Source organism: Nymphaea colorata, chromosome 4, assembly GCF_008831285.2.
Source record: "Nymphaea colorata isolate Beijing-Zhang1983 chromosome 4, ASM883128v2, whole genome shotgun sequence".
NCBI lineage: Eukaryota > Viridiplantae > Streptophyta > Magnoliopsida > Nymphaeales > Nymphaeaceae > Nymphaea > Nymphaea colorata.
In genome coordinates this window covers 24,880,203-24,901,896 of record NC_045141.1, presented here as the reverse complement: position 1 = coordinate 24,901,896, position 21,694 = coordinate 24,880,203, and the positions used below count along the sequence as shown (strand labels likewise).

Here is a 21,694-nt window from a genome sequence, read left to right as displayed (position 1 = left end):
AGAAGAGGGAACTCAACGGAAAGAGCGAGGTAGAGACGGAGAAGGGTCACACTCTCGACCACAATTCATCAGCATTCGGATAACATAGCACCTACATCACTACATGCCTGAATATTAAACAAGCAAATTTCTACTTAACAGAGCAGCAATTGTTCTCGTGAATATACAGATTACATTTTATACGGAAAAGAAGAGCCAAAACTGCTGCCTTTAAAAATCAGAAACTGGGAATTGAGATCTTTGAATCATGCTCTCGAAAACCTAGTTGATGTGTGAGCTACAAGTAGTGAACAACATTTTGCACTGGATGGACATTCTGATGCACATCTACCAGTGGACATCATTGTGCGCTCTACTAAGGAAAGTTAAATCTCCAAAACCTCGATGACTGGAATTGATCCAATAAACTCAGAAGACTCCCATGAGTGTTGCTACAGCAAAACCGAGGAACAATCCTCCGCCCAAATAGCCAACCTGATCACCAAGTTATAGAGGAAAAGAACATTAATGTCACATAATTGCAACTGTCTTCAAGAAATTTCTTTAAAATAGACAGGACAATGAGATAAAAACATAGAAATTGTTTTCCTTACCAGCTTCTCTGAAATATAATTGGCAAGAAATGCTCCTCCAACAACTGCCAGTGATGTTGCAACTAGATGTCCAGCAATGGCTCCACTAGCCACACCCCAGGGGGACTGCATAGTTACAGGCTATAGTGAGAACATGCTTCCAGGTGCAAGGCCAAATAAAATGATCAAGAAAGCAAACCTGTGCTGCACCCAGTGCTATGGTGGCCAGCATTGACCTGTCACCCCACTCCTGTTCAGTGTTTTTGCACCACGTTAGATTTTGAAGGATCAAATCCGGTCAAAGCAATATGCTCAAATGAAACCTGTTATTTGAGCTCAATTTTGTCAAGGTGAGCACTTACCGCAAAAAAAACGAGGCTGAAGGACTTCCACACAATCTCAAATGGATTTGTCAACCTCTTTGCCACCTGAAAAATCAAAAACTAGTAAGCCTTCCACGAGGAAGTAATTAGCTGATACCTGGTTTCCCAAAACAGGAAGCACAAAGAGCGTTAAGTCTCTAGTAAGTGAATGCAAGGTAACACCTTAATCAATTACCCTCTTCAACTAATAAAGGATTTCTGACAGACAAGGCCAGAAAATGAAATAAATAGGTAAACAAATAAAAGGTATGCTGTTGATGGTGAAGAGCAGGTAAAAGAGATACATGGAGAAGATTGAGCATAAAGAAAGCATTTAAGATAGATGCAGAAAAATCAGATCTTCTAGCTTTTCTATACCATATACCTGGTTCCATTACAGCCATAAGGGTCTGATGTGGGACCCAAGGACAAATAGTTGAGAAATAAATTTCCAGGCAAAAATAAAGATGATTGAATGTACCTAATAGGAAAAAAGATAAATAACTGCACAAATTTTGTGTTTGACCTTGTTTCTCTCACGCATGAGAGAGGGAGGAAAGAAAGAAAACAAACTGCATAGATATGAAGTATGTATTGAATCATTTCATGACATTAGGTTAAACTGATAAAAAGGCCAATTTTCTCCAGAAGATTGTAAGGGTAAAGAATGAGTTGCTTGCTGGACCTTGGTGTGGCAAGGAAGGAAAAGGTATTCTACTGACTGATAAATATTCAATGCTGCCAACTCTAAGAAATGCCATACTCGTACTTACAATGTTATTAGCATGCCCAGAAATCTTTCATACTTATATACTCTGACTTCAGCAGGCAACTAAACCTGCTATCACTATTTTGCAGACGACAGTCCTCAGGATCATCATCTTGCCCATGTAGAGGAAGAGCAAGGTCCAGGTTGAAGTAGTTCAGTATAAACTATAAAGTGGCGTGCAAGGTTAATTGAGATCCACATGATGTGCATTAAGGCCTTGAAAGACAAGAACGCAACCTTGAGCTAAAGGATTTCAAATCAGCAGAAACTTCATATGAAAAAGTACAAAGTCATAAAAACTTTAAATAAATAAATATATAAACATATTCATTTTCAAATCTATGAATTCATGAATACACAGGGAAATGGATACATATCAAAAGGCTAACCTTTTCTTTCACTAGCTCCTCTGCTTCAACAAACTCTCCCAGTTCAGGGGAATCATTGCCCGTCCTCTTTACAACATCAGATGGAAGCTCCCACGCATTTTTAATGGATGTGACACCAAAAAACAACAGAAGAGCTATTGCAGCAAATTCACCTATTGGCAGAGCTGTAAGAAACAGAAAGGAGAATCACTACTAATATTTCTCAGCCGCATTATGCAACATATGCACTTTTAGACAAAAAGTCACTTATAATTCAAACTTAATGAGGATCTCAGATTCTCAAAAGTACTTGCATGAGTGAAAGGCCATGACCATTTATAAATAGAACAAAATGAAATCATATAGTACCAGTACTAGTAGAGCTTACTTGTCTGAAACTGGGCTGGTACTGAATGAAAAATTAGACCAATCACCACAGAAAGTACTGTCATAAGTGAGAGTGCAAGCATTGATCCTAATAGGACCTGCACATTGAAGCAAAGATGCACTAAAAAAGAATAAGAATGATAGCCCCATGTCATCAATCATGTTTCAACACTGAATATAACAAATCCATTTGATTTTAGGTTTGCACTTTTCCATAGTTAACTGAAGGCCCAAAAGCATTAATTTGCTAGATCAGTAGATTGTCTCACAAAAAACATGTTTCAGCTTTTGGTACCATGAACTTCCACTAACCATATCAAGTTTATGTCATGATAATCATTAAAGAAAAACCAAAATGTAATTTAGACGTGTTCTTCTATATAATTTATTGTATCATATCCCAAACTGAATAAACTGACCTGTGAAATAACAAGCAGCATAATTTTTTCAGTCTCTATGAGGTAAAAGATCATAGCAACAGGTTTACAGCAAGGAGGGCACTTTTCTCTAGCACTATCACAAGGAAACTTCAGAAGGTCAGAAATCATGGACCCAAAGGGTACTTGGAGAAGCAAAATTTTAGGGATGATTCAGAACAACCTCAAAATGACCTTTGTTCTTAGCCTTAAAGCACAGTAAAATGGAATCCTTTTTTCCCAAGAAGAAGGAAAAGAAGTGAAATTAAATTTTGTAGTCAAGCAATTGCCAAATGTAACGCATGCTTCACCAATGGAAGACAATGAAACTTCAAGGTTTGAAATGATAGCCAAAGAAGGAACTTGACAAGGACAGGAAAAAAAGGCTAATTTGTAGTAAGAAGATATTGAAAGGCTCAAAGAAGAGAAGCCACACACCAGCCCTTTCCTGTATTGCATCGCCAGAAGAGCTGCAATGAAAAATGTCTGCAAAAACAAAAAGAAAAAGTTACCTATGCCATAAGCTCTACACTTTAATTGCAGAGTTCACTACCGAGTAAAAGGCAAATATAACTAGGCCCCTTCAGCCAACTACCAAATGATGCTTTATGCAGAAAACATTATTTATTTGCTGCCTGCAGTAACCAAGGTCTACGTTGTAAAAAGCTTGCCTACATGGGCTTATGCCTACTGCCTGCTCACCTAAACCAACCCACCACTTGAAAATGCCTAGGTTCGCCTAAGCACTCAATAGCCTTGCCTTCTCTTGTTGCAAGCTTCAAGCTTTTTTCTAATTCTTTGTTTCCTCTTCTTTTGAGGCAGATTTGATTCTTTTCTCTTCTGTTTTTGTGCAGCTTTCACTTGTTTGTTATTGCATGTAATTTTGTATTAAATATTTAAAAGTATATGTGCGTATGCACATGGGTACCTATATAATTCATATACTATAATGCATTGAATATATTATGTCATTTTAAGTTTTCAACTTTCATGTATATGCATTATCTTCTTAATACTTTTTTTTGTTTATTTGAAATATAATAAAATATAATTTTTAACAAGCATTGTTAATATGAACTATAATTATACTGAGGATTTACATCCCCTTGTATTTAATTAAATTATATTCTATTTTAAACCTCTTTATGTAACTGTATGCAACAGTATATGTGTTCATGTATGTGAATATATGCATGCATGTGTGTGTGTGTGTGTGTGTGTGTGTGTGTTTATTATAATAACATTTACATGGTGTTTGATAAGAAGAACACTGAATTCTTGAATGCATATTATTCCTCGAACACGTGTCCAAGAACACTATGCATGCTGTGATTATGTCCAGCATGTAATTGTTGGATTTATGAAGAAGCTCTAGGCTCCACTCAGGAAATGTGCACCTAACGCTTTTAATGACATAGACCAAGGTGCATGTAGTAATGCCTGTTGTTGATCATAGAACTAATAAAGCCCAATTTGCATTCCTGGTGCCATTCCATATGGTGGTTCTTTTATGGAACATAACAATTGAAAGTTGTTAATAATAGCCATGCATGAAGTCTCTGATCATGTTCTTAATTGTTCAGGACATAGCTACATTATGGTACTGCTGAAATATTACCCAGTCCAACATCCATGCTGAGAGAACAATTCATAACAATAGTACCATGCCATGTCTGCAATGGTATAGTAAAATTGCTTTCCCAGTCATTTCTCTCACTTTTTTCATGCCTACAATGATGTTCAGAGAGAAAGTACCCCCAAAAAAAGTACGATGATTGTTAGTAGCGTCGTGAAGTATTAGCTGTTAAGGTCATTTTTGGTCCTCCATGTACTGAAGAGCTTATAGACAACAGGTCATGAAAGCAAGCAATAAGGATTCAGGCCTGCTACAGATGATCAGTCATGTATGGCCCCCCAAAATCAAAAAAGGGATTAGACCATCACTTCAGACCCATCAAATACAAAAGGAAACACATGATGCCTAAGCTGCAATCTGCTCCTTCTGGCAAGCAAAATATGGAAATGGTGATGAAAAAGAAAAAACATCTCACACATGAAAGAACTGAGATTGCATCAACGTAGTAGGAGCGTTTACATAAATCAAATAGTACATCATGTTTGTAATGTCTAAACTTGGATACATTATGTCTTCAATAAAAAATTAGTCAAGGATTCAAAAGAATCATCCTACAAATCAATTAATCTTGCCGTAACTATGCATTTGGGCGCATCCTCATCCTATGCTCCTAACTTGTAGCTGTGGGCTTCTTAGGGGTTTCCTACACTTCGCTTTCTTAATTTGATTACAGTTTCAGGAAAAATTAATAAAATTACTGCTTAATTGTAAGTATTAGATTCAATTTCCATAAAAAAAATACAAATCTAAAACATCAAACCAATGTTTTCAACTGCAACTACCAGCATGATGGTAATGTTCTTGGTAAAAAGGAACAAAATCTGATAAAGAAGGCCCAATATTACAATCATATGAACCTATAGAAGCAACAGTTCATTCTTCATCATTAGCTGTTAAATGTACATTTCATGTTTAACTTGGAATTTTGCAATAATAGATTATTTATAAAAATTTAACTATATCTAGGCTCTAGCTATAGCTACATAGAAAAGTTAAACAGGTTGGTGTCAACTCTATGGAGGAGCAAGTAAATGCATGTCATCTAGTATTCGACACAATATATGAGCTTCTGGCCAGGGCAGTAAACTTCAGAAACTTAATGCGTGATGTAGGCCTAATCTATTTAGTCTGGATCTTAGAAGGGACCCACTTTTATTTGTTTCATTAAATTATTAAGTTTGGATCCTCACTTATCCATTTATTTTATTTCTTGGATCCATGGATCCAATCTGCATAGAGCCCTATTTAAAGGGCATGTTTTTTCTTTTTTTTGTTTACATTCGTTGAAACTTTAACGAAAGTTTAGACATAATTACTTTGCTGCTTTACATTCCTTTCCTTCTTTTCTTCAGTCACTTTGCTTTTTAGTATTCTTTGATCTTCCATGGGAATTAGAGCAAGGGACTCTAATCGCCACGTCAATACACCTATCACTGTCAACATATTCTTCTACAGAATTTGACACAACAATGTGAGGAGTTGAAAGGAAGGTAAACAATGAAACCATCAACTAAGCAAATGACAAAATTATTCTGGATCCATCATGTACACAAACTCAGAGAAACTGAAATACAATTTACAAAAGAATGAACAAACAGATTAAAGACTATGAAATGTATTGAGGACAAAGCCTACTGTAGAAGAAAAGCACTAAACAAGAACAACATTGAACAACATGTACAAGACAACTCACTTTATCACCAATCTCTGAAACAAATATCAATGTGAATGCTGCAGTAAATCCTGACTTTGCTACTGCAGACATCAATGCAGAAGGGCCAGCTTTCATAAACGCTGCAGCTGAGCCAATCAGAGAGGCTCCCACCAGCAAGCCAGCCAGATATAAGGGGATGGGTGATCTATTAGATTTTCCACTGAAGAAAAAGAGCAGTTAATTTCCAGCTTAGCAGTTAGCTAAAGCTAGTTACCATGAACAAAGAACAACTACATGTACAACTTCAGCCTTCCATGAGACGCAAAAAAGCTGTGTAAATTTATGGTGATAGTGACCCATATATCAGAAGATAAGCCCTTGCTTCAAAGATAATTCCTCATGCGGATAAACCGTTCTCTGTTTCATGATTTGGATGAAGAAAATAATGTAGCAACAGTGGTGTACAACAGATACAGGAACCACAAAAAACTATTCAGGTTATAGGCATATCTCATGTACATTTGCATTATGCACATTCAAGAACATTTTTGCCTTTCACACCATTAGTTGCAAATAAAGGTTTCATAATATGAAGCGTGAGCCTGTTTTTGCAACTCAATGCACTCATGGATTGTTCAATGTACAAAAAATTTAGACATAAACTGGTTGATGACCCAAAAATAAAACTGCCTATAAAAAAGAAATTTTGCGGCTAACCTATATCGCAATAGAATGCACTGCTTCTTGGGTTTTGGTGCTTCTATAGAGAGGATGACACAGATGAAGAGACTTGAGGAGTTTTTCCTATGCTACTAGATAGAGATGCCTATGTGGTTACCTCCTAATCGGAAAGCAATTAAAATTTGAATGACCTACAGTTAAAAGCTAAACATGGTAGATCAATGGATTTATCTTGCCATTGGTATAAACTGTTGAATCGTCTTTCCAATGTACATATGCATGTGGAGGTAAGATCAGTGCCTTGAGGAATGTCTGGGGCCTCTGAACACAGACCAGAAGCCTGTAAGCAGAGATAAATAGATTTTGTGAAGTCATACAACAGTCTTACTACAGGCAGCACAAAAAAGAAAGGCTAAAGGCCTTAAAATATTATGGTTACTTCAAGAATTGGCAGTTGTTATTTAGTCTAACTCGATATTGATCTTCAAGAAGAAATTGGATGGTATTATTAGCAAGTCTGTTCAATCAAATAAAGTGGAGAAACCCTTCAGTTTCTGCAAGAAACAAATGATTTTCCCATCAAAACGAGAAAGTTTCAGTGTTTGAACTTGAAGAACAAAGTTAGTCATCAGGTTCTGAACTTGGCAATGTACCAGGAGAACATGCCTGCACGTCTCTGGCATGCCATGATCTGTTTTTGCACCATGAAACACTTGGCACTAGCCTTCAATGCCCCAACCAGCAAATACAGTAAATATTTCGATTTAGAAACCTTCTGCAGCTTCCCTTAATGGATGATACTTGCAGCCTAGTTTTTCAGTTAATTACTCATCTTTGGGGAGAGAAAAGACATTGGAAACAAAAAAAATGTGTTAATATAACAAATTTAATTGCTTTGTTCCTAACACTTAACACTTAACAAGATGAATCTACCCAAGGAGAACGGTGACCTTGTTGACAACAGAAAAATGCAAACGGGAATCAGTTAACCACCTAAGTATCAATCAACTTCCGTTAGCTCCAAATGTCCAAGGTGTTCCATGTGGAATTAGATGAGATCAATGCTTACTCTTTTGCTAAATCATCTGAGACTGGTCTTCCAGAGATTTCCTGGTCGTCTTGTTTGTCATCTGCACCAAAACTACCAACTCCAACGTTGGCATTGTATCCTTGAATTCTCAATCTTTTCCGAACCAAATCTGACCTCAATGTATTCCTAGCTCTCCCTAGAACTAAGAAACAAAACAAACAAAACCCAAAAAAAAAAATGGTAAGGTAAATCGAATCAGGCTATGCAAATAAACCTCGTGGAACAATAGAACTATCAGCTCATAATCACATATTACATGAAATAAATGCTTCGTATTCTGGAAAAGCAAATCCCCTTAAAATGAAAGTCATAACTTTGTCAACATTATGAAAGGTGGCAGACACTCAAACCACTTTGGTTCATCTTTCCCGTGAGAATGAAGGCACTGACAAGGACAATCTTATGTAATTCTTAAGATACCTTAACTTTTTAAGAGACAAAATGTTAAGAAGCAACTTACCTATAATTATGGGATAACAGTAGTGTTTTTGATATCTTTACATTTCAATTTTAAACAATGAGAGAGAGAGAGAGATGCGAAGAGTGTCCAGTTGTTGTTATGCTTCCTAAAAGAGTACATTATGATCGTTTGGCAAGTAGGGAGCCATTTGTCGCAAAATGTTCTGAACGTTATAAAATCAAGTGCACATTTAGCGTTATTCTATAATGCCTAATAAACAGATCAGAACAAGCCAAAGATACGACAATAAGCACATAAATCTACCGCGCACCTCCTCTCAATTTCTCAACAGTAAGCAAACGAAGAAAATATCAAACGTAACTGCATGCACGTGCGCTAATGAGACCCATTAAATTTGAGAAGCGGGAAAAGATGGAAAATCTCGCTGTTCTTCTATTCTTCAAACAAAATCGTATTGCTGTCCCGCCGCTTAAAACTGGAACAAGGAAAGAAGGAAAACCAGATGCCTACGCATTGCAATTTAAGACCAGAAATTCCAGAGATAGTGCACCCAAAGTGCATGCGAGACTACAAAAGGATCCAAAGCCATCAACGAGGCTTGATGCGTAGACGCAATCCACGCGACACGGAGACACCGCAGTCTATCCTATTATGCCTCGACTCAGCAGCTGCTATATCAATCGCCTAGATCGCTAATCCAAATGTACCCGCCTACCCACCTCTCGGACCTCGGATAAGCAATTGAGTAGGGAACTCTCATCCGGACATTGAATTCCCACAATGGAAACCAAAAGACACGCGAAGAAAGCACAGGAAACGAAACCGTTGAGGCCAGGGGCGGGAAAAGACTCACGGAATCGGACGCCCGGCAGCGACGGCCGAATCGAAGGGATCTTGGCGGGAGAGGATCGAGGGGAGCAGAGCAGCGGGCAGTGGCTCCCTATGTAAGAGGTGGAAGAAGGAGCGGAGACGGACAAATGCCACGTGCAACCTTGCATCTTCGTCGCAGAATCTTTCAACAATTATGCACCATGACGACGTCGACGGGTGCGGAGTACGAACTATCCCCAAGCGCTTCGAAGCACACTCACACACCTCTCTCCCTCTCACACACACACACACACACACTCTTAAAAGAGAGAGGGAAGAAGAAGTAGAAGGCGAGGAGGATGATGGTGATGAAGCAAGGGGAGGAGAGTGTGGAGGGAACGGGAGAGAGAGAAGGAGGGAAAACTGAAACTCTATCAGAGGCAAGAAATGGCATTACCCAAGGACACGTGTACTGTCTTTTTATCCCTCACTCTCTGTGGGAAGGTGGGCTGCTGTTACCTTAGCGGATCCTTCTGCAGAAAAGAGAGAGAAAACCGGTCTCTTTAAAATAAATTATTGATATATTTTTATGCAGTATCGTTATCTTAATTATGATTTGATAGCAAAAGCATCTTAAAATAAATTAGTCATTTTAATGCGTTTTTATTTTAACGAAAAAAATTAGCAACTCCGGTCTTAGAAAAATTAATGAAATTAGCGCTGATTAAAATATATTTTGCTTAAAAATAGCAACTTACTATTTGGAATTGGAAGTTGAATTCCCATTTTGTCTTTTAGCAAGAGCCATCGTCTCCGGACGTCGAAGTAACAAGGTGCGGTCTGCAGTACACATTCCGTCTACTTGCTTGCTTGTGGTCCTCGGTATTCTGTCGGTTTCAGTTGTGTATGTATGATACGGCAGACGAACAGAAAGATTTCATAATTCAAAAAGAAGCTATATCACTTGTTAAATATTGCAGAACAATGGGAATGAGAAATAAGATGAGATCTAGATACTATCTTATTTGTTTTGTGGTTAGATGAGTATATTTTAATATATTGTCTTTTGGATCTGTTTGGATCCCCAAAAATTTTATATCAGGAACCCAGTGAATCCATACGAACTCCACACAAACCTTGCTGTCATGACCTCTCTCTCTCTCTCTCTCTCTAAGCTTGGAATCTAAAGAAAGGGGAGAAGGTATATGCCTTGTGTGTACATCCACACCAACACATTGGTTCGCCAAAAAGGAAGAACAATTAGAACCGGACATGCTATCATTAGAGAATCATTAGAACACGATATTCCTTGTTTCAATGCGAACAAAAACTTCAAAAGTGGGTTGATTCGGAAGAGAATGACCTCCTTATATAGTCTTTCATTTATCGAGAGAGAGAGAGAGAGAGAGAGAAAGATATGGAAACCACAGGAGAAGAAAATGAAATTCAGCAGAGTGTCGGCGACCTCATTGTCAAACTTAGACGCATGCATCTAGTCAGCCATGACCGGAACAGTCTGAATGGAAGCAACAGAGGCGCTACCATGGTCATCAATGGAGAGCCCGGTGAGAATCAGAGTCAAAGATGTGCCTGTGGTTCCATCAACGTATATGTAAACAATAATATACAAGGCGCAGCCAACTCCATTTTGTTGGGGAGTAAGATAAACATGGGAGATCTCGGGGCCTTTGTAGAGCTGGACAAGTCACCTTGCAGTGGGGCCAACCAAGACGTAACGAACCATGTGGAGAGGAACAGACAAGCCTTTTTCTTCCAGGGAAGTGAAGGGGACTCGGGTAGAGAAGGCATCGAGGTCTGCTGTAGAACTTGCGGATACAGCAGCAGTGGCAAAGGCTATTTTTTTACCACTGTTATCATGATACTTTTAATATTTCTGACTTGCATCACCTCCTACTCATTGCATTGCATTTTAAAAATCAAAACAATGAAACCGTTACCTTAGACTCCTCCAGCAGCCATGTGTCATAGCAGCAACTGCAATAAAATCCTGCGAGAACCAAAAAAAGCCGGTCTAGCCTGTGACTCACAGTATTTATGTACCAAGTACAAGATGCTATTGCATAATAATAAGGTCGATTCCCAAGTTTGTGTGTGTCTGTGTGTGCAATTGATTTGTGTGTCTGTGCGTGTGTTTTTTTTGGGGGTTGGGGTGGGGGAGACAGAGAGAGAGAGAACTATGCTGTGATATTTTTTCAAAGAATCACCGTCCAATATACAATTGATGAGACTGCTTCTAGGACCACATGGTCATGGTCCTACACATATAGGAAAGAATATATACACAAAAGATATGCTATTCAAAATTTATCAGATGAAGATAATGTACATCTCTAACGATCAGCAGTTGTACATCATAGGAACAGCTCCCGCAGTAGCCTTGCTGCTACCCGTGAAGTTAGACGACTTAGCACCTCAGGAAGTACACGAGCTGAGATGCTTGGTAAGACCGGAAGCAACTCCTGTAAAACACGCAGGCTGTCTACTTCCTGTAAATCCATAATAAAGATAGTGCATAAGTATCGGCTTTCATTTTAATGCAACAAAAATAAAAAAAATCAACGGGATAAATTAGAAATGCAAAGAAAGGTCATGTGAAGTGGGATATCCTTGGAAGATACTGAGCCGGAAGAATATGGATTGTGACACCTTAAACAGGACACATTAGAAATAAAAAGAAAGGTTATGTGAAACTGAAATGTCATTGGAGAGACTCAGCCCGCAGAATATGGCTTGTAACACTCAAACATGAGGTAGAACCACATCCACATCAGCCTTCAGAGAGAACATGTACAAACCAATAAATTTTGTGAGAGTAAATTGACATAAAGTATTCGAAAACTGACATCCCTTGCATGCCAGGAGGAACTAGAAAATCTGTACAAAAGGGGCTTGCACTATCTATACATGTAGTTTTTGACGTTTTTTGAAAATTTAATGGTGGGAACCTTGACATTTTTTCAAAGAAAAGAGAAGAGGGCATTATGTCAAAGTTCCCAGAGCTAGGGAGCCCCCAGTTGTGCCCCTGGTTCGTTGCTTGGACAAACAACATTTACGGTCTCTCAGTATGCAAATAAACTTTTTCTATTTAGGCATCTGGTTGCGAGAGAAAATAAGCACTCTATAGCTGCGCATTGAAGAGACTGCCAAGCAGTCTCAGGGTCGGTAATAGAGATATTCCTCTCCATGTTTGAAATTTGGGTCTTCATGTAGGCACACAGTCTTATACACGACAAAGCAGGAACCCTGTGGGATGAAGGTCCCACAATTTTGCTTTGCCAAGACAATTCTCTAGGTAAGCAGGGAAACACTGTAAGCCAGGTCCTAAATCGACCTCGCCTATGTAATAAGGTCAAACAAAAAGCATGGAAAAGGAAGGCATTACAAAATTCTGACATAAGAAGAGCAAGATAAATACACTAACATTTTTTTTAATATAAGCAGACTCCCAATTACCTGGCCCATTGTTCTTAATCCTGGAGAACCACTTGTTAGAAACTCAGCTACCTTCTGTACATTGTTTAATACAACTTTGTCCTCCTCTGTAACCGTAGGCAACAAAGCAGTAGGTCTCAAGGGTCCAAGGGTGCGGACCATGCTGAAAATGGGAGCTGAACTTTGAACTCCAAGGGCTGCAGATATTTGTGTCAGTTGCTCCCTTGAGACAGCATCAATTCCCTTCACAATCTGTTTATCATGTCAATACTAGTAATCAGCAGCCAACGCAAGACCATAACTTATATTCAAATGTCAATGCCTTGACATATCTAACTTGTCAGGCCAAAAAATGTGTATGCAAGTGATGATCAAGAGGTATGGAGAATTTTTTCAAAATTAATCCGCCTCAAAAAATTAAATTTTCTCATTTGAATCAAATTTTTAGAAGTACCTCATCTAAGATGGGTATAACTTGTCAGGCCAAAAGTGAATGATATGCAAGTGATGCACAGTGATGATCAAGAGGTATGGAGAGAATTTTTTTCAAAATTAATCTGCTTCAAAAAAATAAATTTTCTCATTTGAATCAAATTTTTAGAAGTACCTCATCTAAGATGAACTCCCTGAAAAAATTGCCCTTTTCAGACAACAGGAATGCCAATGCCGCTCTTGTTTGAACTTGTTCTGTTTGAGATGTGTTAGCTGACATAACTGGCAAAGAAACACTTCGAGCTTGCAACATACCAAGGCCAGCCATGTCTCCATTTAGTCCCTCCCCACCTCCACTTTTTGCTGCATCTATGAAATTTTCAAATGCTTGCATAACATCAATAAATCTCTCTGCATCAAAAACACCTTTTTTTCCATATATGGTGTACCGTAAAGCACTTCTCAACCTAGGGGATTCATCAGTCAATAGTCTCTGGCATAAGGAAGAAGACAAAGGCAGGTAAATTAAAGAGATTGGAAAAAGTGCTTTCAGAAAATACCAAGCACAACATTAAATGAAGCATGCAAGACCAAAATTCCAGTAACGAAAATAAAGCGCAATGAATTGGTTGGAGTGCATATATCTGAACATGGGACATTTTTAGATGAGAATGAGAATTTAAGTGTCTTGATTGAAACTATACAACAATTTCCAATACATAGCCAACTTCATTACGCTTTATATAAAGTAAAATCTAGAAAATTTCATTTCTGAACATCAGGAGATAGCGGGAACAAAAACCTTTCACCATAAGCCAGTGTCTGTTCCTTTGACCACAATAAATTTAACCATTTAGGATTCACCCATAGTGCAGGGTGCAAGATTTTTAACCGTCACAAAAAGAATCCCCCTATGAAACCAGTAGAAGGCCTTTCAGGGGACAATTGAGAGGAAATGCCGGCCAAGCAATATGACCTGATCACACATATATAGAGAAAGAAAGAGAGGCCGAAGTTGAAAAGAATATCAAGAATACCTGCATGCTGTGCACCCTCATTGTAATAATCTAACCCCATAATGAATATGTACCCTTGTATGTTAGACCCAGGTCCTAGAGCTGAACATTGCTTTCTTGCCATTTTGTAATAACTCGTTCCAACAGTCCAACACTAACCTGAGACCCAACCTCATACGTGCCAAACCACAACATCGTTTGTTTTAGTTTAATTTCAAAAAGTGCTATAAGCCAGGACTGCAAGGCAGTAAGTGAACCTGTATAAAAGTACCATTGTCCATAAACTTCCTATAAATCATTCTGAAGTCATTCATATGTGTGGGATGTTATATGGAGGCCAACAATATACCACTGCAAGAGATGCAAAACCAAATAACTATTAGGTGGAACCTCAGAAAGTGATCATACCACAACAATGATGAGATAAGTTTCATCATCAGTTGGGAAACAAATATGAGGTTGAAGAACAAATAAAAGAATATCCATAACATCAGGACAATTGCATGATCTTCACTGCTGGTTTTCTCAGAGAGAGAGAGAGGGGGGGTAGTCTCCCACTATATTTGTTAGGGGAATGCTCTTGAAACTAACAAAAACAAGCATAAAGACACAAATGAACAATATCACACTTTTAAGGTATTCAAAAGATTTTTTGTCCATAGAAGAATTTGACAGCCATGAGAAGAAAGTAAGTACGCAGGATCATGGAAGGTTCTTGGAATAATGGGTTTTATTAAGTAGAAGGCAAAATAATACCTGTGCAAGATATGGATATGCTTCATCAACAATGGCAAAATCAGGATCGCCAACCAAAGCTATTCCTTCCAGTACGCCAATAGCTCTAATTATCAATGCAAAATAAGGTGGTATTTGGAATGGATAGTCAAATGTAATTTGGGCTAGGTCTGATGCCAGCTCCTGGAAATTGATGTTTTTTGCTCCTCCTCCCTCAAGTGCTTGATCAAAAACCTTAGCCAAAACTGGTAATATTGGCTCCAGATTAACACCCTCAGGGATAAACCCAAGGTTCACAAAATCTTTAACAATGGCATCATAATCACGATGAATAAGGTGAGCTATTGCTTCAATCATTCCATATTTCTGATCATCAGTTAACCTAGTGACAAGTCCTGCAACAACATTTAAAAAAGAAAGGTAGCCTTAATATTTGGTTGCCATTGACGATCTGTGTGCTATCATATTCAACAACATCTAAATGCTACAGGATTCTCTAACAAGTCATTAACCAAGAATAGGGAAAGGAAGTGTGTCAAACTAACTTAAAAGTTAATTTTGTGGAAGCAGCGATATTTGCTTCAATAACATATCATGCAACTCCTCTTAAAATTTACAGTTTCAAAAAGTCTACAGCACATCATGATAGATTTCTTACTTCGTGTGTCATCTTTTAGCAATTCAGAACAACACTACTATTGCATTTTAATTTAATTGTGCAAAGCCCAAAAGATCTAGATAAATATGCAAATCAGATCACTATTAGTAACGTCCTCTCCATACATGGAAAAACAACGGCCTAAAGAGAGAAAAAGGCATTATTCCATGAACCAGAGTTAGGACTTTCTGTCATGCAAGTCAGAAAGTGTAATAGACTTTACAATTGAAGAACACATTTAGACGCTGAAAAGAAATATCTAACCACAAAGATAAAGAGGTTTAAAAATGGTTCCCATTTACAAATGCATCTGATTTGTGAGTTTGCATATTTAGAATTCACAGCAAAAGAGACAAAGATTTACCAAAGTCAAGTATGGCCAACTTGCCATCTGGAGTTCGTATCAGATTCCCTGGGTGTGGATCAGCATGGAAAAAACCAGTATCAAGCAGCTGCAATACCACACACATCAAATTATTTCAGTGAGTTGTCTCGCTTAAATGTATCCAACAATAGAATATGCGGGCACAGCAATAATGCTCAGGCAGAAAAAGTAGTAAACCTAGGAACAGAAAACATAAACAATGAAAACTGATAGTTCCCTAACAATAACAACAGATAATGCTGGTCACAATAGAATAAAGATGACCAATCAACTGCTGCATGAAGGCCACTTTATAATAAAAAATGATGGCATAACCCTGTTTAACTCATGATACAAATACTCGATAACATGATTCCCAAGAGGTTGTTTGAGGAGCTTTTGTTTCCTTGTTCACGTATTACTGTAAACATAAGTATCAGAGAATAAGGGGAGGGCTAGGTTCAGAAGATCCTTCTATTGTAATAAAGGTTCAAACTTCAACCAACCACTTTCAATTATATTAAAGGTCATCGAACAGATGATGTGCAACTTATTTCTCACATACAAGAGATTTAACTTTTTGCATGCAATACCATGATAAAAGAATTGAGACAAGACATACAAACAAATTGCATTATGAAGGAAAAAGGGTAACTAAGTAGTGTATCCAAATAAAACCACTAAAATCCCACAAATATAACCTGCTTTAAGTAGCATATAACTCCCACATTGACCAGCTCCCCAACATCACTTTCAGTACTTTGAGATAACTTTTCTCCTTCTACCCATCCTGTTGTAAGAACCCTTCTCGAAGTGTACTTACTATATGTCTTTGGGACAACAACCTGTCAATTGACAATTGTTTGCTTTACAATCATAATAATATTATCAGAATTTGTACAACCAGAAAAGGTTATTTGTGAATTCTATATATAAAGTGCAAAAACTTGATATTTAAATGCTATTCAACAAGATTCATCAAAAAGAAAGATATATGCCCCAAAAAAACTATTCCACTTTGTCTTTGGCCTGGCTGTTAACTTCAAGTACTATATTTAACTATTTATTTGGAATGGTTGTATATCTATGAAGTACTGACATGATAAGAGCAAGAGAGTAAAAGGCTTCTATTAACTAGAACTATTCAAGTTAAAAATGGAGATCTAGTCTTCTTAATAACTAATGTATCGAGTCTACTTAATTTTCAACAAACTTTAGAGATGATGACGTAGAAGCAGGACCCTTGGACAAAGCAATGGATACTGTATCAGCAAGATTTGACTTTCTTGAATTCTTCCAGGAAGTTGGTAAGAGTTAAGTTTCGTGAACAACTGGTGAGACAAGGATATAGCAAAAACCATGACACACCAAAATAAGCAATCCCAATGAATGAAGGTACGTTTTCCTCAAATAGCTAGACAAGTTATATCAGCCAAAAAATTCATAAGAATGTACCATCATGTAAATCAAGATTTTGTTAGCAAATAATAGGATTTATTAGTAAATGTACAATTATTTTACAAATGAAACATACTCAATAGGCATTATATTAGATCCAAATCCAAAAACACCCAATGAGCTGAATCTGTATCTGAAGTATATGTCCTAGTACTGTGTCCGACTAGACATGGTTAAGCACACAATTTTTTACATATATAACAGAATTTAGATACATTTTTACTATATCCAAATCAGATCTGGATTAAAAATTTTAAATATTGATCCAGATCCACCTAAACATGAATTTGATCTAAATGCACATTCAGATCTTGGTCCAATGATCCAAAACCAAGATCAAGAGTCAGATCTAACTCAGCATACAAAAAAATTCTGTTTCATTTCCATCCTACTGTTAAGGCAGCTCCCTGTCGTGGATCAATAAATTCCACTCAGGCATGAGCCCCTATCATGTTCGTGGACAGTTAAAAGATATTTCAAGAGATGAAAGTGAAACTAAAAGATCGTATATGAAACCTGTGGAAGATCTTTTTTCATCATTTCGGCAAAACGTGTCCCATTTTCTCCTTCATTCACATAGTCAAGTTCCTCAAAAAACCGAGCAGCCCACTCATCCACCAGTCCAACAACATCAACAGATATCTGCAAAATACATGTCAGAAAACAAAATCTAAAATTTGAAACTGGAACGCATGAATTAGAAGAAATCAATAGCAAGAATAAAAGAATAAATTGGAGGTAAGTTATTGAAAATTTACCTGTGGAATTTTTCGAAGAACCAAACCGAGATTACGAATAATAAAAAGATCCACTGTAACAGTCTCGAGTACAAAAGGACGTTGAACTTTCACTGCCACCACGTCCCCATTTTCTCTAAGGCGACCTTTATATACTTGCCCCAAGGATGCTGCATAAAAAAAACTCAACAAATATAAACCTGAAATGTGGGCATAACTATAATGAAAAACAAATTAAATTTGTAACATACAGAATGAAGACAAATAAGATAGGTAACAAAAAAGGTGTACTAAACATCAGCAAGTGAATGTGTTCTAGCATTAGACGCAAAACTTGGAATATTTGAGTTTGAAATCATGTTCTTAGAGTTTACCAGCGGCAATTGGAGAGGGAGAAAGTTCAGAATATATCTCATGCCAAGGCTGACCAAGCTCCTCTTCAAGAAGTGACATAGCAACATCATTTGGGAAAGAAGGTACCTTCAATTACCACAAAGCAAAATCCATTTAGAAATTATCTATGACATTTAAGGAATTGACAACAAACATTCTCAACTGGAAAAAATGTTCTGCAATAGTTCAACTTTCTATGAAGGAAACACAAGGTGGTCTATACGTGTACACTTCTGAAAGGATAAAATAGTATAGTCAATAGTGTATACCCATCTATAGCATGCATAGCATTGTATTCAGCAAGGTGCCAGTATAGGAACAACGAAGCATCTGTGTGTGCATTGTGTAGCATGGATGCTTCCCATATACCATCATACCCACTTTATTAGCATCCCACTAGTAAAGATTCTATCAGCTACTAGCTATTAGTGGGCTATCTAAAACATCCTGAATTCCTGACTTGTACATTTTATGATAATATAAACTTGTAATCAACATGTAAGATCAAAAGCGACTAATGAAGTTGCTTGTCTTCTCTTGAACATTGGCAGTCTGGTAACCCAGAAAAAACTGGTTCATCACGATCAACAGTCCGGTCTCATATAAAGGATTGTGTATTTTTTTCTGTTCAGAACTATTCAAGGGAAACATTTAATACTAGCAGGCCTCTGATTGGTGAAACTCGAGACCCTCTGTCTATTGGGAGGTACATTTTGCAGGCCTCAACCATGCAGTGATGGGATGCCCTCCATGGGTTTAAAACCATGTTCATCTAAGTTATTCCTAATAGAATGGCCGTATATATATGAGTTATGGGCCTATGGCAAGTGAGATGGCAAATCCAAAGCACCAGATAGGCAACTACGTCACATGCATGCTTTAAATAGGCTAACATGCGCAGGTCAGGTGCACATAGGGAGCAGGACCGCTGCTGTTAACAATTGATGATCATTATATTTTATGCTCCAAGTCAAATGCAGATATTTCTTTTATACTCAAACATCAAGCTTATTTCACATGCATATATAACCAAAGCTAACATAGGCAGAACAGCATCTAACCCTTAACCAGGATTCTATAGCTATCTCAAATTTCATTGTATTAAGAAACAAGAAGGATTTTATAGTGCATGTTTGGAAGGCAACAGTCATTAGACAAAAATTATCATACTATAAGAAGACTACGGGAAGATGAATATTTTTATCACAGTACCTTATCACAAAGTTTTTGCAGCTCTGTCATAGCAGCAGGAGACAATATATCTGGACGTATGCTTAATGCCTGACCAAGCTTTATATACGCTGGACCTAAAGACGTAACAATCTCTCGTAGTTCAATTGCACGGGAAACTTCATTCTGAAATGGAAGAAAGAAAATTCACGAACAAGATTATAATGGAAAAATGCAACTTATAAAGTAGTTGCCACAGAATGGCAGCAACTACCACAAACAAAAGACAGAAGAGGACAAAAAAAAATAGTGCCTAATATCAAGTTCAAAAATCATAACAGCTCGCATAGACCCAGAAACCCGCTTTCCTTAGAATGTACAAGGATTGAATATAACTTCACCCCATCTGTTTTTTCAGTTCGGTGAGCCCTTTGTTGTAATTAAGTGACATTATTAAGCATAAAATGATATGTTCATGGACTCCAGCACTAGCCTGAAGACTTTAATTTGTTAAGAGTATCTATCATTAGCATGGCTTTAAAACTGCCTCATAATTAACAATGCGAAGAATGCACAAGCATTTCTTATTCATGTGAAAGGAGGATCTGAAGGCCATCAGATGGAAACTAACCTCTTTGATCTTCTTGGTGATCAGATCCCCAAGAAGACGAGAAAGGAAACCACCAGCTACAGCCAATAGCTGAACAATTCGCGTTGCAACCGCTCGGGGACGCTTCCCCCAGTATGCCGAGATGAGGGCAGGATCATATACTAGAGGCAGAGTATCCCCACCTTCAGCATCAGAAACCTGAAAAGAGTAGAGAAAGATGACTAACACTTTTTACAGCCCACGAATACAAGGAATCAACTGCACAGAATGAAAGAATATCAAACATACGAACGTTAGAGGACCTAAACCTTTAATCTGTTCCGTAATTCGACTTCACCCGCACATCAAGAATAACAATTCAATACGGAACAAATAAAAGCAAAAAAAGAAGAAACCAGCAAGAAGGGAAAAGCTAACCTCAACAAGCCGCATCCGAACATCATCAGCGGCGAATTGCGTGTCGATGAGATTTTGCCCCCGAAGCCCCCTCATCAGCGTCGCCAACTGTTCATTCTCCTCCATTTGCGCCCGAACCCGCTTAATCTCCTCCGAAACATCTCCCATTCTCTGCTCCGCCAGAAGAAAACAAAAAACTGCTTAACTAACTCAATCAACCCAAAGCACCATAAGGAAACGCGAACAAGAAGAATGCAATCTCTTACTCCAGACATGCTCGGTCTATTTCTCGGAGTCGTCCTCTTCGCCTCCGCTGCCACTTCCGCCTCTGTCGCGACGGCCTTGACGACCCATTTCCGCGTGCCGGTTCTTCCACGAAGAGAGCGCGAATTCACTCTCGTCGTCTTCCTCCTCGCTTCTTGACCACGGAAACGAAACTGAGGGGAATCGAAATGGTGGTTTCTGAGACAGAGGAGATGAGATGCCTCCATTGATCGAAAACCGGAAATCCTCCAAGAGAGGACGCTCCGCCCTCTCTTCCAAAACGTACCCGGTCAAATCTCGGGAATATCCTAAAAATCACAATTCAATCGCCCGATTTCGCGATTTCGGCTTCTCGGTCGTTTTCTAAGCGGAGCGAGTGCAGACGAAGAGAGTGGGGAAAGCAAATGCGGGGAGGGAAATTTTCTGGCGCGAGAGGAAGACGGTTAAAATGACATGTTTTTGATGAGCTTCATCATTAATGTCGCATGTGTCCCCTGGCTGGCCTCGGGGTGATCCTTCCAAATAGGGGGTGGACTCACCCAAACCAAGTGGGCTCATGATAGAGTTGACTTGCGTTCTTAATGTAAGTGCGAACTAATTCAGACAAAGAAAAACCCTAAACCTTTTTTGGTTTAATATTCTTGAAAACAAAGTTAAATATAAAGGAAATAGACACTTTAAAGGTTGAGAAAAATATTTTTCACTACTTTTCTCAGCAAGAGATCTTGATTCATGTTCTTGTTCTTTACTTTTGAATCTTTAATATAAAGGAAATAGACACAGATAGCTATTTAAGGATTTGAATTGTTAATAACCATGCCATAATTGATATGGGCATCTCG

At 38.1% G+C, this 21,694-nt stretch overlaps 2 protein-coding genes across 3 annotated transcripts; both read right to left on the bottom strand.

Annotated features, from left to right (window-relative positions):
* Positions 1-80: 80 nt before the first annotated feature.
* LOC116252512 (protein PAM71-homolog, chloroplastic) lies at positions 81-9,674 on the bottom strand. Its single transcript, XM_031626825.2, has 10 exons — positions 9,210-9,674; positions 7,915-8,077; positions 6,204-6,384; positions 3,313-3,360; positions 2,460-2,556; positions 2,093-2,256; positions 935-1,000; positions 772-822; positions 594-698; positions 81-474 (listed from the first exon to the last, which is right to left on the bottom strand). The coding sequence occupies exons 1-10, from the start codon at positions 9,352-9,354 to the stop codon at positions 409-411; spliced, it is 1,086 nt and encodes a 361-aa protein (XP_031482685.1). The 5' UTR covers positions 9,355-9,674; the 3' UTR covers positions 81-408.
* A 1,468-nt stretch (positions 9,675-11,142) lies between these two features.
* On the bottom strand, positions 11,143-21,251 carry LOC116252511 (uncharacterized). Of its 2 annotated transcripts, XM_031626824.2 has the most exons (14): positions 20,855-21,251; positions 20,610-20,759; positions 20,214-20,390; positions 19,625-19,768; positions 18,394-18,499; positions 18,041-18,189; positions 17,799-17,924; positions 16,526-16,669; positions 15,825-15,912; positions 14,824-15,197; positions 13,227-13,544; positions 12,641-12,871; positions 11,514-11,673; positions 11,143-11,174 (listed from the first exon to the last, which is right to left on the bottom strand). In XM_031626824.2, exons 1-13 carry the CDS (start codon positions 21,077-21,079, stop codon positions 11,539-11,541), a joined length of 2,367 nt encoding a protein of 788 aa, XP_031482684.1. In that variant the 5' UTR covers positions 21,080-21,251; the 3' UTR covers positions 11,143-11,174; positions 11,514-11,538. The 2 variants fall into 2 exon arrangements, with proteins under 2 accessions (XP_031482684.1, XP_031482683.1); XM_031626823.2 differs by lacking the exon at positions 11,143-11,174 and having other exon boundaries at positions 11,352-11,673.
* Between the last annotated feature and the right edge of the window lie 443 nt (positions 21,252-21,694).